This window comes from Castanea sativa, chromosome 2 (genome assembly GCF_040712315.1).
Source record: "Castanea sativa cultivar Marrone di Chiusa Pesio chromosome 2, ASM4071231v1".
Lineage (NCBI taxonomy): Eukaryota > Viridiplantae > Streptophyta > Magnoliopsida > Fagales > Fagaceae > Castanea > Castanea sativa.
Window position 1 is genome coordinate 6,520,929 of NC_134014.1, and position 14,128 is coordinate 6,535,056.

Below are 14,128 nucleotides of genomic sequence, written 5' to 3' on the forward strand. Positions count from 1 at the left end.
AAAGTAAAACAAAGACAAAACAGGGTTTTCCCATAAAGTTGTGTCTTCTCCCCCTTGGTATATGCATCTCTCCTATGGCTTTCTCCCCCTATGAATGTGCATAAGGTAGAATTTCTCCCCCTAAGAATGTGCACATGAGTCATATAGACATGACGATACAAACCGGTATACACTCCCCATTTTTGTCACGAATAGACAAAAGAATCAAGAAGAAGGGGAAAGAAAAGAAGATATGAACAAAGGTAAAATATGATGCATGAGGGATGCAAGATGAATGAGAAAATAAAGTTAAAACAAAAGATAAAATATCTTAAAGACACAATGCTACAAAGCATAAAGTAAACACGACATGCTAAGGATGTGGAACAAGATATAGACCTAGGCATGACATAGACACAAGAGCATATTATATGTGCTAAAAGGTCTAAAAAGATTTAAATAACATGAGTGAATGCAAAACATGTTAAGTGCTAGAGTGTGTGCAGCAAAGGTGCATCTAGTGTGCATGTGATATGCATGACTAATGCATGAATAAGCACTAACGGGGCAAAGTGTATAAAACACACCACCAATGATCAAAACATGATAAACATGAATAATTATAGTGATCCCAAAAGTTTGGTACTCATCGGAGTCCAAAACAACAAGAAAATGTCATTTAGGCATTTTATCAAACATTTAGAGTGCACACACTACACATGTATGTTAAACAATGCAAGAATATGAAAATCTTGCCTAAATACACGTTATTTTTGTCACAAGGGGCCAACATTCGAAGAAAAATATCATTTAAAACAAAGCTCAATCAAAAAAATTGACAAAAATTAAGTTTTCCAACTCTCATTTGAAAAAACCCAAATTATGAACATAAAACCCCCAAAAACATAATCTAAGAATCAAAATCAATTAAAAGAGTTAAAGATTACCTTAGAGATGTTAATGGAATGAAAAAGAATTTAATTTAGTTGGGTTTTGATGTAGAAACATTAAAATAGGGGTTTAAGAAAGGATGGGAGACGTTTAAAACAAATGACCCACGAAATGCCCTTTTAAAGCTGATCTGAAAATTTTCATGGGAAGTTTCGTTGGTTACATACCTGCGAAATTTCGCTGGTATCTCGCTCGTATTTCACTAGTAAGCTTTACTCGCGAAACAGTCGCGAAACAGTCGCGAAACTCTCTGTCTAAAGTTGAAAAACTTGAGAATTGAACCAGTTTACTCTCAACTGAGCTTATACATGAAATAAGTCACGAAAACACCCAGAAAACATGTTTTTCACACAAAAACAACTTGAAAAACTTTGAAAAACATGGGTAATATAAATCACTTCCAAAAGCAAACAAAAAGAATAAAAATCTTTTTTGGTGTGATCCACATATGGTTGAGCACACACACATCACATTTGAACACGTACAATCACACAAATGAAATAAGCATTCATTGAACAAAGTCTTGTGTGTTGTGTGTGAGTATCAAATGTGGAATAGTCCTTAGTCTAGAGTGAAGTTTCAATGATCAATTCAATCAAGTCATACACAACTAGTACTAAGTCAAGTGGACTATCTCAATTATAGAAATGAACATATATGATCTCCCACAAGAAAATGATTACATTTCTTTGAAGCTTTTCATTTGGCTTCTTTACAAATCATAACATTTGATCATTTTTGAACAGAGTACATCTCATTTTGAGATCGATGCCTGAACTTTTTGATATTTCAACTTTGTAAGTAAGTCTTTGGCTTTTTAAGGCACCATACATTTTAATACAAGTCTCTTTCCCTTTTTCCTAGTCAAATACTAGCATGTGCGTCGGCTTTTGTAGCTCATTATCTCTTTTCATTTTGAGATTTACATTTGTTGAGCTCTTTAAACCAAAAAAAAAATGTGGGAAAAGATATAGGCACAAGTCTATGCATGTATCAAGACCAACAAGACTATTGATTAATCATTCATGACAAGCTTGAAGATCGATTTACAACAATCACACATAGATTTCAAGATTTTTCCCAATAAGATAGATGTGCATACAAAACAAGCTAAGCTCGTAAATGCACTACGTCATTAGTACAAAGGTACTAGGCCAAACTCACATGTGATATGTGCTCAAACATATACGATCAAACTTTTTGAATTTTTCACTTTTTATATATTTTTTGGATTTTTACACACACAAAAACAAAAGCATAAAAGTAAGATCAAATGCAAAAACAACAAAAACAATGCATATAAAAAGATGCATTGTGCATAAATGCATGACAATGAAGCATTTAATACATGAAGGGTCCTACAAAGATCGAAAGAATTAGATCAAGGACCAAAAGAGCATAAACTCAACCATAGGAACCTTTCCTCATCCAAACGGAATGATTGTTTGGAATGAATGTCTCATGAGAAGTGAGACGAGAATTGGAAGAATGAGAACTGGAGATGCACATAGACAAGGAGGTAAGAATATCAAAAACTTTCTTCAACAATTTACCATTTTCCCCCAAAACTGGTTTAGCTTTCATAGCACAACTTCCAAGAAGCTCAAGTTTCTCTTCTCTTTTGATTCTTCTAAGAGCTTGAAACTTAGAGCAATGAGATCTAAGATGACCAAAGGTACCACAATGGTGACAAACAATGGGTTTAGGTCCATTAGGCTTTTTGGGGAGGGATCTAACAATATGGTTTTGTTCTCTCTTCAACTTGGGACATTGTGGTCTTATGTGATTAATTACACCGCAATGGTGGCAAGTTGGAACAAACTTAGATTCATCCAAAACCTTAGGTTGAGACCTAAATGGAAGCTTTGGCTTAAGAGCATTTCTCTCCACCTTTTGATTTCTTTTGTGTGGAGGATTGTACACCAATTTGTCCTTTGAGGTAGAACACATAGTAGGCACAAAATTGGGTACCACAACATGATTGCAACAAATATTTTCGTCCTTTTTAGCAATAGGTTTAGCAATCAAACACTTGGCATGCATCTTAAAAGATTCATTTTCACATTTTAGTTTATCAACAAGTTTGTTAAACAAAACGAGTTTAGCATCCAAGTCCATATTCAAACATTCAAACTCTTTCAACTTTTCAAGAGAATTTTCAGCAAGCTTCTTATACTTTTCAACCAATTTATTGGATTCATTAAGCTTAACAATCAAATCATCATTTTGACAATGAAACTTGCTCAAACTCTTATGAAACTCCTTAGCTCCTTTCTTCAAGAGTTTGATGTTAGGAATATCAACAACACCCAAAGATTCATATAACATGGCATCGCAATCATGAGGATAAACACTCATAGAGGCATTTTCACAAACACATGACATGTTACAATCAACAATATCCATAGAAGCATACAAAGCACAATCCATGGCAATACACACAAAGGAGTCAAGGATCACACTTAGTTAATGAAACCAAAACAAGTGTACCCGCTCTGATAGCAATTGAAAGCTCGGATTTGTATTAAAAACACAAGAGTTGTTTAGACCCCTAATTAACAAATTATGGCTAGATTGCTTTTACTCTTACTTAAATTAAGTGCAGAAACAAGAGTAAATGTGCGCAATGAACCAATACTACTCTAGTGCATAAAAATGAATAACAAACAATAAAAGTAAAGCACAAAAGTAAGGGAAGAGAGATGCAAACACAAGATAACACGGCGATGTGTTATCGAAGAGGAAACTGAAGAACTCGGCGAAAAACCTCTCCGCCGCCCTCCAAGCGGTAAATCGATCTACTAGACAATAAGTTGGGATACACAAATAGCAAGAGATCCTCCAAGCTTAATCTACTCAATGTACCTAAGCCCTCCAAGCTCCTACTCCAACAAGACTTCTTGGAACCGTGTCTTGTCTAACTTTCCGGATCCCGCAATACGCCCGATTGCATCCGCCAAGCCTCACCAGCTTCTTTTGGCAAATTCCCAAAGCTTCTCAAGTTCCAAAATACTCTCTACACTCTGAAAGGGTGTGGGTTGTATTTAGGTGCAAATCTCCTCTCAAGGTATGGCAATGGAAGAGGGAATGAGAAGAGGCTACAATGATTTCTCACTAATGATGGGTAGCTCTCTCTCTCTCTCTAAAAAATGGATGTGTGTGTTGTAGAAAACCTATCTAGGGTTTTTCTCTCGGAATGGCCTCTCATACTTTTGTGGGTAATGAGGGTATATATAGTGTGGGTGAAGGGTAAGAAAGTCACACTTAAAAATCCTCCAGGCAGAGAGTTTCGCGGGTATCTCGCGAGAAGACCTTACCCGCAAGACACTCGCGAAATTGACAGCCTGACACGACTCTTCAGCTTCTAGAAATGTGCTTCTCACATGCCCTTTTTGTAGGAACCCTTCTCGCGAACTTCTCACGAACTAGTCGCGAAATGCACTAATCTTCAAGTAAGCTTGAGTCTTCACCAACTTAATATTAAACCCAATACAATAAAATCCCACAAAAATACAAGGAAACAAAATTATGCAAATACAACACTTTTTGTCATGGAATAAAGCCAACATAAAACATAGTTGTAAATCACAACTTTACACACACACACAGATATATATATATATATATATATATATATATATATATATATATATATATGCATATTTATCTTGTGCATTTGTAACTTTACATATAATTTTGTATTCATATATTCATCTACTTTAATTTAGATGTTTATAACTTAATAATGAAATCTATAAACAAGGCAATAATTAAAACAATCATATTTCTACAATTCAAAAAGTCACAATTTCTTTTTTCGAAAAAAATGCCTTTTACATTTCTCTGGAATTATTTTTTAAATTTTTTTTATAAAACCTTTGACATACCACTAACCTAACCACTTCATACATTAAAAAAATTTAAGGCTCAATATTACTTCTGTTAATATATTATAGATATCTTAATTGATTGAGACCAAACTAGAGAAATACCTTTCATATTTCCTTTAAAATTCAGAAGAAGAAAAAAAAAAAAAAAACCCTTTGACATACCACTAACGTAACTACATCTATAATTATTTAAGCCATTCATGATATCTATTTTTTATTGATAACCATAAAATTTACAGCTACCAAGGGAACATACAAAGTAATAAAGAATAAATGAAGGGAGAAAAAGAGAAATAAAATCAAATGTCAATTAATAACCATTATTTGGAAAATAAAAAGGTGGTCAAGAGGAGTACGAAATAAAATAGAGATAACTATGCAAAGAACATTGAAAACTTTATAGTGCAATAAAATCAACAATTAAATATAATAATACAAAATTTAAACTTAAAACTAATCAAACTCTAACTAAGGAAACTATATATATATAAACATAATCTTCAAACACCATGACTTAAAAAGATTTAATGAATAGTTCTATTTTTTATTTAACGTCTATGTTATGCAAATCATCAACCAATAAATATATGATAATGATAAAAAATGCTATAGACAAGATTATGAAAAATATGATAAAACTATTAAAAAAAACTCTTTATAAAGTCTAGGGCTTAAAATAGTATTTTATCTAAAAAATTATTACGTGCAATGCGCGAGTCTGCGACTAGTATCTAAAAATTCTGAAAAAAGACATGGAAAGGATACTGCCTAGACTAGACATCCAACCATACAAACTTCTCAAAAACCGCTTTATTACATGTGCCGGATGTTCAATACCTTCAAACGTCCTAATAGTCGTCTCTCTCCACTATAAAAGAACATTACTTTACAATGAGTTTTTTACAAATATAATTGTAGTTGACTATAATTGATAGGACTTCAATAACCAAAATAACATAATGTGAAACACTGAAAACCCATTAATGTCAATAACAACAAAATGCTGAATCTTTTCGGATGGCATCAATCCTCTCACATTCATGGTCGGGTCCGCTCATTAAATTCATAGCAAGGTCTACCATGAATGTGAGAGGAGGGAGCACCATTTCACTATATTCCGAGACTACCTAAGAATTTTCCTATATAGAATCTTACCTTTATTAAAGACCATATAATCCAATCTTACCTTCATTGAAGATAGGATAGGATATAACGTTGTGTGGTCCAGTATATAAATGAAATTGACTCAATTGTAACAAATTAATTATTGTCTCTTTCTTTCATTTCTTTCTTTTTTCTTTTTTTGAGAAGATGAAGATGATCCATTATTCAATTTTACATCTTTTGTACACACCTTTCATCTAGCAAAGTACACAAAGAAAGTAGACACATATTTGATGATTGATGTTTAAAAATTTTTTAACTGCTCAATTTGTTTCTGGGTTGAAGAAGATATTTTGTAGTGCTGGCTTTGGAAGCATCTTATTTTTATTATCAGATATGAAAGAATACACAATTGGAAAGTGGAGTAATAAATGGGGATCTTGAATTGCATAATGTATAATGTCAGATGCAGAGTAGTAGCAAGATCAAAAGTATAAAACTTCATCCAAAATTGTGCTTTACCTAGCTAATTAACGGAGAATTCCCTTCTCTGTTCTTGGTGGTTAATTAATTGTTGATGTCTTTGATGCTGTATGTATGTTTAAGGAGCTTAGAGTAGGGAGAGCTGCCTTGTAGTTTTGTTCTATTATTTACCTTTGGCTGCTTGTATCTGTGTCCTTCTTGGCTGGTTTTCTCTTACCCCCAAGCTGACCAAAAGAAAGAAGAAAAAGAAACTTATATTATCTGTTTTTTGCTTTGATATGACATTGTTATCATTCCTGAGTAACCATTATTGAGTCTGAGGATGACAAGGCTTCCACTCTTATGGTATCATTTAGGGGTGTTCACCAAACCGTATAAATCGTAAAGCAATTCATGATTGGGTTTCAATATGCCAGTTCTGATAACAATTTCTCCAAATTATTGGTTGATGAAAAACAAAATTAGTAACTTCTGAAAAATTAAACAAACAAACGTTCTCACAGTTCACCTGAAAATGAATTCATTTAACTTGTGAAAAATTACACACAAAATTTCACAAAACAAACACTCACAGTTCTCTCTTCCCCTCACTTGGACCTACCGCAATACAAAAGCAATGAGAGAGCTAGAAGTGGCGAATAAAATAATCATAGGATGAACCTCTCAATTTTTCTGAGCTCTTTCGTAACATCAACCATATCTGGCCTGATCTCCGGATCCTATTTTCTGCATACGAGGGCAAGCCGTAATACAGCTTGTAATTGTTGCCACACAACAGATCCTTCTTCCCCTACAAGGATTGCAGGATCCACAACCTCATTTATGGGAAATCTTTTTCTGTCATTTTCAAAATCCTCAACCTTAAAATAGTCAGTGGTGCTAAATAGCTCACGCAAACTCTGTCCAGTTAAAAGCTCTAATAGACACGATCCGAAGCCGTAGACATCAACTTTCTCCGTTATGTAGTCTGTAGCCATATAGTGCGGGCATAAAAAACCGGGAGTTCCACAAACAATATCTTTTACGTGAGTTTCACCTTCAGGGATCGATATGGACAATGAAAAATCAGTTAGTTTGGCAACATCGAGTTGGTCTAGGAGGACATTTCCTGATTTTATGTTCCTGTGGACAATGGGTCTTGAGAACGCAGTGTGGAGATACGAAATTGCATGAGCAATTTCCCTTGCAATCCTTAGCCTGCTCTGCCATGACAAGGGCTCATGTTGATGTTGTTGTGCACCATCATGATCACTAGTAACATTATATAATCGATTCCTAAGTGATCCATTTGCAGCAGATTCATACACTGAAATGGGAATTTGAGTCTCGAGACAGCACCCTGTGAGCTTTAGAACATTATTGTGAGTGCTCATCTTTGCTGAAACAGCTATATCATTGAAATGTCGGTCATCGTGGATGTACATTTTGCACTTCCTAATGGAAATCATTCGGCCTTCATAAGAACCATTGTACCATTCAGAATAGTCATCTCTATGAAAATTACTGCTAGGATCGTAGTTATTTGTTGCCCGCTGGAGTTCTTCACAAGAGTAGCTACGGATAGGAATTGGCCTACCATTACAAGTGGCAATCAGCTTCTCATGTAGTTTGCTTCCATTTTTATAAAACGCTCTCTCTCTTTCTTTCTCTCGTTTCTTTCTTAACATTCTTAACAAATTTTCTTTCTCTCACGGTTTGGCTTGAACATGGCTCAACCTTTAATCCCCTTCACCTCTGCCGTCCACGAAGCTACAAGGAAAGTTCGTCCAAAATACGTGAAGCTTTCCTCTTGCAATTTGTTAGCTTCTATATTATTGACTTTCTGAAGAATTTTGCTTCGCTGGATCATCATGATGTCGATATTTTACGCCGAAAGTTTGTCTTTTTTGGTTGAAAGTTGAAACGCGGAAAGTTTGTCGCTTCTAGAGAATATTGTAATTGCAATTATGTATTAATTTCCAGATATGTTCTCTATAACACTTGGGCCTGAGAGAAGGCGGCCTCTCTCAGGAAACATGGCCCAATTTTTCTTCACTCAAAAGTTTAAACACCACTTATGGTTTTAAAATATTTATAAAATAAAAATAAACTTTCAGTAATTTGCATACAACACTGGTATGCAAATTAAAAATGCTTTGCAGCAGAAAGGCAGGTTTATTTATCCAGGTGCTAGCTTTCAGACAACCATGAGATAATGGGGAGAAACTGCAATGCATGTCATTAATGATATAATTCGAGTTTTCACTTGATAACTCCAAATTAACAATGGAAGTTTTTCTTTCGCACCTTATACAACAAAAAGCAATACATTTTGAACTGACGAGATTACAAATACATACAGTTTTTGTACATAATCCTCTACTGCTGCTTTGTGGATTACAAAGGCATTCAGTTCTTGATACATACTCTTCTACTAGGTGATTTGAAATTCTACAACTCTTCTTTTGATAATTATTATTCTACAACTCAGCGCATGATCTTTTTTGGGTCTTGGCAAAAAGTGTTTGCAGAGAGTCATTACATAGAATCAGTGTTAAACCTCAAAAAGCATATCAGAACAGAATGAAAAGCAACAACTAGGAGAAATGACCTAGCTTTCAAGTATTGGCAAACGAGATACTCTTTCAATTTCCTTAATGATCAGTTCCTTTTCCTCCTCAAATTGCTCATCTTCAGCACCTGCAAAGATGAATAAGTTAGCAGAGATAACTACAAAGGAAAGAACAGTTTCATATACAATGTTTTAAAAAACAATTTTTAGCCCATTTTAATCTAGAGCCAATGTGCTGCTAGCTAGGAGATACACTGCCAAAAATATACAACCTTTTCCAGGAGAGAGATTGTGAAGCAATTCCAGCAATTTCTCATGGTTTTTTGCCAGAATAACCTTTACTTCTCGTGGCTTGTTAGGATTAGCAACAAAAACCTATAAAAAAAATAAAATAAAATAAACAAAAGAGAAACAAGTGTGGCAAGCAAAGCATCAAAACCTAATGCTTTAACAAGTTAATAGATGATAATTATGTTGTGAAAAAAATAGATATTTTGCAGGATGTATGCGGTACTTTCTAAGCGCACCAGAAGGAACGTGAAAATAAGCAAATTTGCACCTACAGACAAACAATGAGAAGAAAGAGCAACATTCGAGTACCTTGAAAATGTGGAAAGCAGACATCTGGATTGTTTTGCTTGAATCCTTCTCAGCCAAACAGAAACAACAAACAAACAAAAAAGTTAATTGCACAGAGAAGGAAGAATTACAAATATATTGCGGTCAATGTTTTGATGATAGAGGAGCTTGGAAAGCTAGTCTACTACAGCTTTGGGCTGCCCATTAGTTAATCAAGAATTAACATCAGCAATACACAGTTTGAGCCAACCAACCTAGGAGGCAGAATAAGACAATCTAGTCAGACAGGTAAATTAAATTATTGATTAAAAAAATCCACAAAGCTTTGATGGGTCCAGCAGATGCCATACATCTGAAGTTCATATCTAAGAGATTAATAACAGATTTGGTTTCCTATAAAACAGAATCCCACCTAGCACTCAACAGACAATAACCCTTCCACACATAAGTAGTTAAGACCTTAATTTGTATCACAAGGACAAATCTAGGATGGCATTGGATCATTTGATCAGATCTTGAAACCTTGCATAAACCGCAGAAAAATGTGTCTACACAATGACCAGAATATCAAATTAACAGCAAGAAAAAAAATGTGCACAAGTAAAATAGAAGTACAAGACAAGCCAAGCTGAACAAAAGAGTGTAAGAAACAAGAAAGTGATTCAAAACATAGCGACATATCTTCAGTTACACAAGAATAAATTCCATTCTCAGCAAGCCAACTCTTAAGCATCCATGCAAGAACCATAAATGACAATGGAAAACCCAAAACAAAACAAAACAAAACAAAACAAAACAAAAAAAAAAATCTATACCTTTAGCAATGTCATCATGACTTTCAAGTACCGAACTTCTAAAATGTAGCGCTTCATTATATGGGAATTTGGAGGCTCCAAAAGAAAATCCGAGAGAAGCTAAAATTCATGAGCATTCTATTGTTAGCATATCCCATGGGTCAAAAAAGCAACAGAGCACTTACTGGAAAATTATAACAAGAACTAACCTTTAAGGATTGCCTTCTTGTCACATAATTAGCAGAAGTCAAGAGATTCTCATATAAATTAAAGAACTGCAAAAAGAAATACCTATCAGATAATTTGAAAGTTAACATGGGATATAATTATACCAAAATAATTTTGAACAAGCTATCTTCACTGCCTGCATATGCAGTGTACAATATCAGGGTACATGCACATGCTGGTTTCCAAAACAACATGAATTAAAATAATTAGTATTATTCTTCAAAAAGCTTCGTGACCAATAAAATTTCCTAAGCCTAAAATATTTATCAAACATCCATCAGAGGTTCTAAAGAAACATTAGTTGCTGCCTAGATTTGTTCAGAATTATATAGAAAGAAAGACAAAGGCAGACAAACCTCATCATAATGAGCAGTCAAATATTCAGAGACCATCGTATCGTGTTTAGTAAGCAGATCCTGCCAAACATTTTTTTTTTAGGGACATATAATGGAATAGCACAGAAAGGGGCTTAAATATTAAACAGATAAACACAAAATATTATAGAAACTCATAGATCTGACCTTAAAGGTAGAAAACGCATCAGAAGCAACATCAAAAGTAGGCAACTCCACAAATTTAAAGAACAACTCAAAGCTTGCAGACTCCAATATGTATCTGAAAAATCACTACAAAATTTAAACATGTGAAAAATGAAACTTGCTTGCCACAAAGTAAGAGTGCATGACAACCAAAATTCTCCAACAGAAGCAGATACCACAAGAACTACTTTTACTTTTAGCAACACCAAAGCGGTACAATCAGTTTAGAATTTCTAATGTTTAACAACTGTATAACAAGGATTTGAAAGTGAGTGATAAATCCTAAATTTCTGAAGCAATGCTACTTCCATCATCACACTCCATATAAAAACAACCAAATCCTTTTTTCTTTCTTCCACAACACAATAGAAGCACCTTACCCCCTAAGTCCCATAAATAAAAGGGTGAACACCAGACACCCTCCTCAAAATAGAGAAAGGTACCATTGAATACAAAGGTCAGTGATCAGGCTACCAATTACTTGGATGCTGGTCCAATTATGTATTTATGTAGCCCCAGGATCCATGTTATATTATTCATTAATAAAAACAAGCCACCTTCAAATGGTGATAAAATTAATAGTTGTCTACGAAAGCTTATACATAACCACGTGAAAATAAGCTAGAGGTTCTACAATAAGTGAGTGCTTTAAAAAAGGGGGAAAAATGATAAGTTACACACGCATACAACATAAGCCTCATGCTTTGAACCTAAGCAATATTGTAAATATACCGTGATGAGTAACATAAGAACACATGGTATCAATTCACGCACTAATATATTCCATAATTCCACATGCATAAATCATTTGTGAGTAGAATTTTGTCTATCCAAACAATGATGCACAGCTCATAAATCCTGTGTAGAGATAGTTGAACTCATCATCACTTGCACACAAAGTTCAAATTTCAAACAATCATAAGGAATCAGAGATCAGTCACAATAACTGGTGATTGAGCCTCATTCTTCTCAAACCTACCTAACAAAAAATTCTCAATATATATGCCTCAAAGACCATAATCAAAATAGATCATAAAAAGTGATGGTGGTGACAGTGATGATGATATGGTGGTGATGGTGATGGTGATAATGGAAAGATCACATCTGGAAGTTTTCATGAACTGGAGGCATCACAAATATGCTGAACACACAATCACACAATTTAATTCTTTCTATAATTTAATTAAATAACTTCCTTTTGTACAATCCTGTACAATCATTGCTAATGAATGAATAAATATGGAGCACATTCACAAATTTGGACCAACTTAGCAGGATCATTAAGGGCACCACAGTTAGGGAAAAAAGAAAAAACAAAGACAGAAAAACAAGGAAGAAGAGGTTGAATGTCTTACTTTGCAAGTGACGGAAATTTGATGCAGTCCCTCAACATATTTCCACAATTCAAAGCAATTTCCTTGCTATCATAGCTGCTCGAAAAAAGAACTATCAGTCACACGCAACATTATCCTATCAATTCCTCTAACACCACAGCACTGAATAGCAAGTACACGGCACTAAATGGTAAGTTTACTGCAATGGATGGTAAGTACATAACACTTCAACAGAAGATATAGCTACCACACAAAACAAGTACAATCAGCAAGCAAGACTACAACATAAAACTAGGGTACATGAAAATCGCTCGATACACCAATCATACAAACTTCTCAAAAACCGCTTTATTACACATGCCGGATGTTCAATACCTTCAAACGTCCTAATATTCGTCTCTCTCCACCATAAAAGAACATTACTTTACAATGAGTGTTCTACATATATAATTGCAGTTGACCATAATTCATAGGACATCAATAACCAAAACAACATAATGTGAAACACTGAAAACCCATTAACATCAATAAAAACACAATGCTGAATCTTGCCGAATGGCATCAATTTCTCCACACCCCTATAACATTAAAACCCAAGACCCATTAACCTTTAACTCACCACACGACAAGAAAATCGAGTAATTCCAAATGATTTTCAATGTATTGCAGGCAGCAATACGCCGAGCCAACCTTCTGCTTCAACAATATAGACCAACAATGCACCAAATCCTTCCGCGTCTGCGTCAAAAACACTATACATCACTGTTAACAAAAATCGAGTTTTAAAAACACGTGAATTTCAACAATGTTTGCTTTCTTTCGAAAATTTATTGCCCCCGAAAACAACAAGAACTTACCTCCCAGCCCAATATAGGTAACTTGTGAACTAAGAGAGAAATCACATCCTCTTTACATATCTCTAGAGCCAGCTGCGTGACTTGATCGGCATTCGGCTCGTTCTCCCCGTCTCCGCTCAGCATACACCTCATTGTCGCGAAATTCTTCTCCACTTCTTCCAGAGCCTTTTTTTTAACACAAACACAATTCAATTCATAAAAAATTTGTTCAATTTGTTCAATCAAAATTGTTCAAACAGACCTTTTCGAGGGCTTTGACTTCGACGACGGTTTTGGTGTCGAGCGCGGTGAGGGAGTCCCTGATGGCCTTGGCGACCTCGACTGGGGTTTTAGGCCTCGACGGCTTGAAGAACGAGAACGACATCGGTCGAGTCGAGTCGATTCGATCTGGATCGATTTCTCTCTAATTTCTCCTCTTTCTCTCTACTTGGAATTTTGCTTTTTGGTTTTTGTGTTTTTTGGAGAAGAAATAATTTTTTGTGGATCGCAATGATCATGCGAACAGAGAAGAGGTTCACTCGCAGCGACTTTTGTTGCGTCGATTTTGAATCGACGTTATAAGATGTGTCTTTCACTTTCACAGGGCGACGGAGAAGTGATGCAAAAATAATTTCGGACTGTTATCTCGCAGCAAAAATTTAAAAATAAATAAATAAAAATTTATTTGTTATCTATTTTCATATATAGGACAAAATTTGCACATCCGATTAGAATTTAGAATGGGTGTTTGATAGTCAAAATTTTGAAGACCAAAGAATATAAAATAATTTTTTTATTAATATCTTATCTTTTTTTTTTTATTACTTATAAAGATTTTTTTTTTTAAATATTCTAAGATT

General features: G+C 34.6%; 2 protein-coding genes across 2 annotated transcripts; both read right to left on the reverse strand.

Moving 5' to 3' along the window:
* Window positions 1-6,910: 6,910 nt before the first annotated feature.
* LOC142623871 (serine/threonine-protein kinase ZRK1-like) lies at window positions 6,911-8,114 on the reverse strand. Its single transcript, XM_075797350.1, has one exon. The coding sequence runs from the start codon at window positions 8,072-8,074 to the stop codon at window positions 7,127-7,129; it is 948 nt and encodes a 315-aa protein (XP_075653465.1). The 5' UTR covers window positions 8,075-8,114; the 3' UTR covers window positions 6,911-7,126.
* Window positions 8,115-8,594: 480 nt separating this feature from the next.
* On the reverse strand, window positions 8,595-13,878 carry LOC142626519 (uncharacterized). Its single transcript, XM_075800356.1, has 11 exons — window positions 13,531-13,878; window positions 13,290-13,454; window positions 13,052-13,170; window positions 12,454-12,528; window positions 11,081-11,174; window positions 10,916-10,975; window positions 10,541-10,606; window positions 10,353-10,451; window positions 9,559-9,603; window positions 9,231-9,333; window positions 8,595-9,086 (listed from the first exon to the last, which is right to left on the reverse strand). The coding sequence occupies exons 1-11, from the start codon at window positions 13,651-13,653 to the stop codon at window positions 8,998-9,000; spliced, it is 1,038 nt and encodes a 345-aa protein (XP_075656471.1). The 5' UTR covers window positions 13,654-13,878; the 3' UTR covers window positions 8,595-8,997.
* Between the last annotated feature and the right edge of the window lie 250 nt (window positions 13,879-14,128).

Bases quoted from the DNA above. Each gene is read 5' to 3' on its own strand.
- LOC142623871 (XM_075797350.1), bottom strand. From the start codon at position 8,074: ATGTTAAGAAAGAAACGAGAGAAAGAAAGAGAGAGAGCGTTTTATAAA.
- LOC142626519 (XM_075800356.1), bottom strand. From the start codon at position 13,653: ATGTCGTTCTCGTTCTTCAAGCCGTCGAGGCCTAAAACCCCAGTCGAG. The intron at 11,175-12,453 runs GTAAGACATTCA...GTGATTTTTCAG, and splicing joins AAATTTCCGTCACTTGCAAA to ATACATATTGGAGTCTGCAA. The intron at 9,087-9,230 runs GTTGTATATTTT...TCATCTTTGCAG, and splicing joins CAATCTCTCTCCTGGAAAAG to GTGCTGAAGATGAGCAATTT.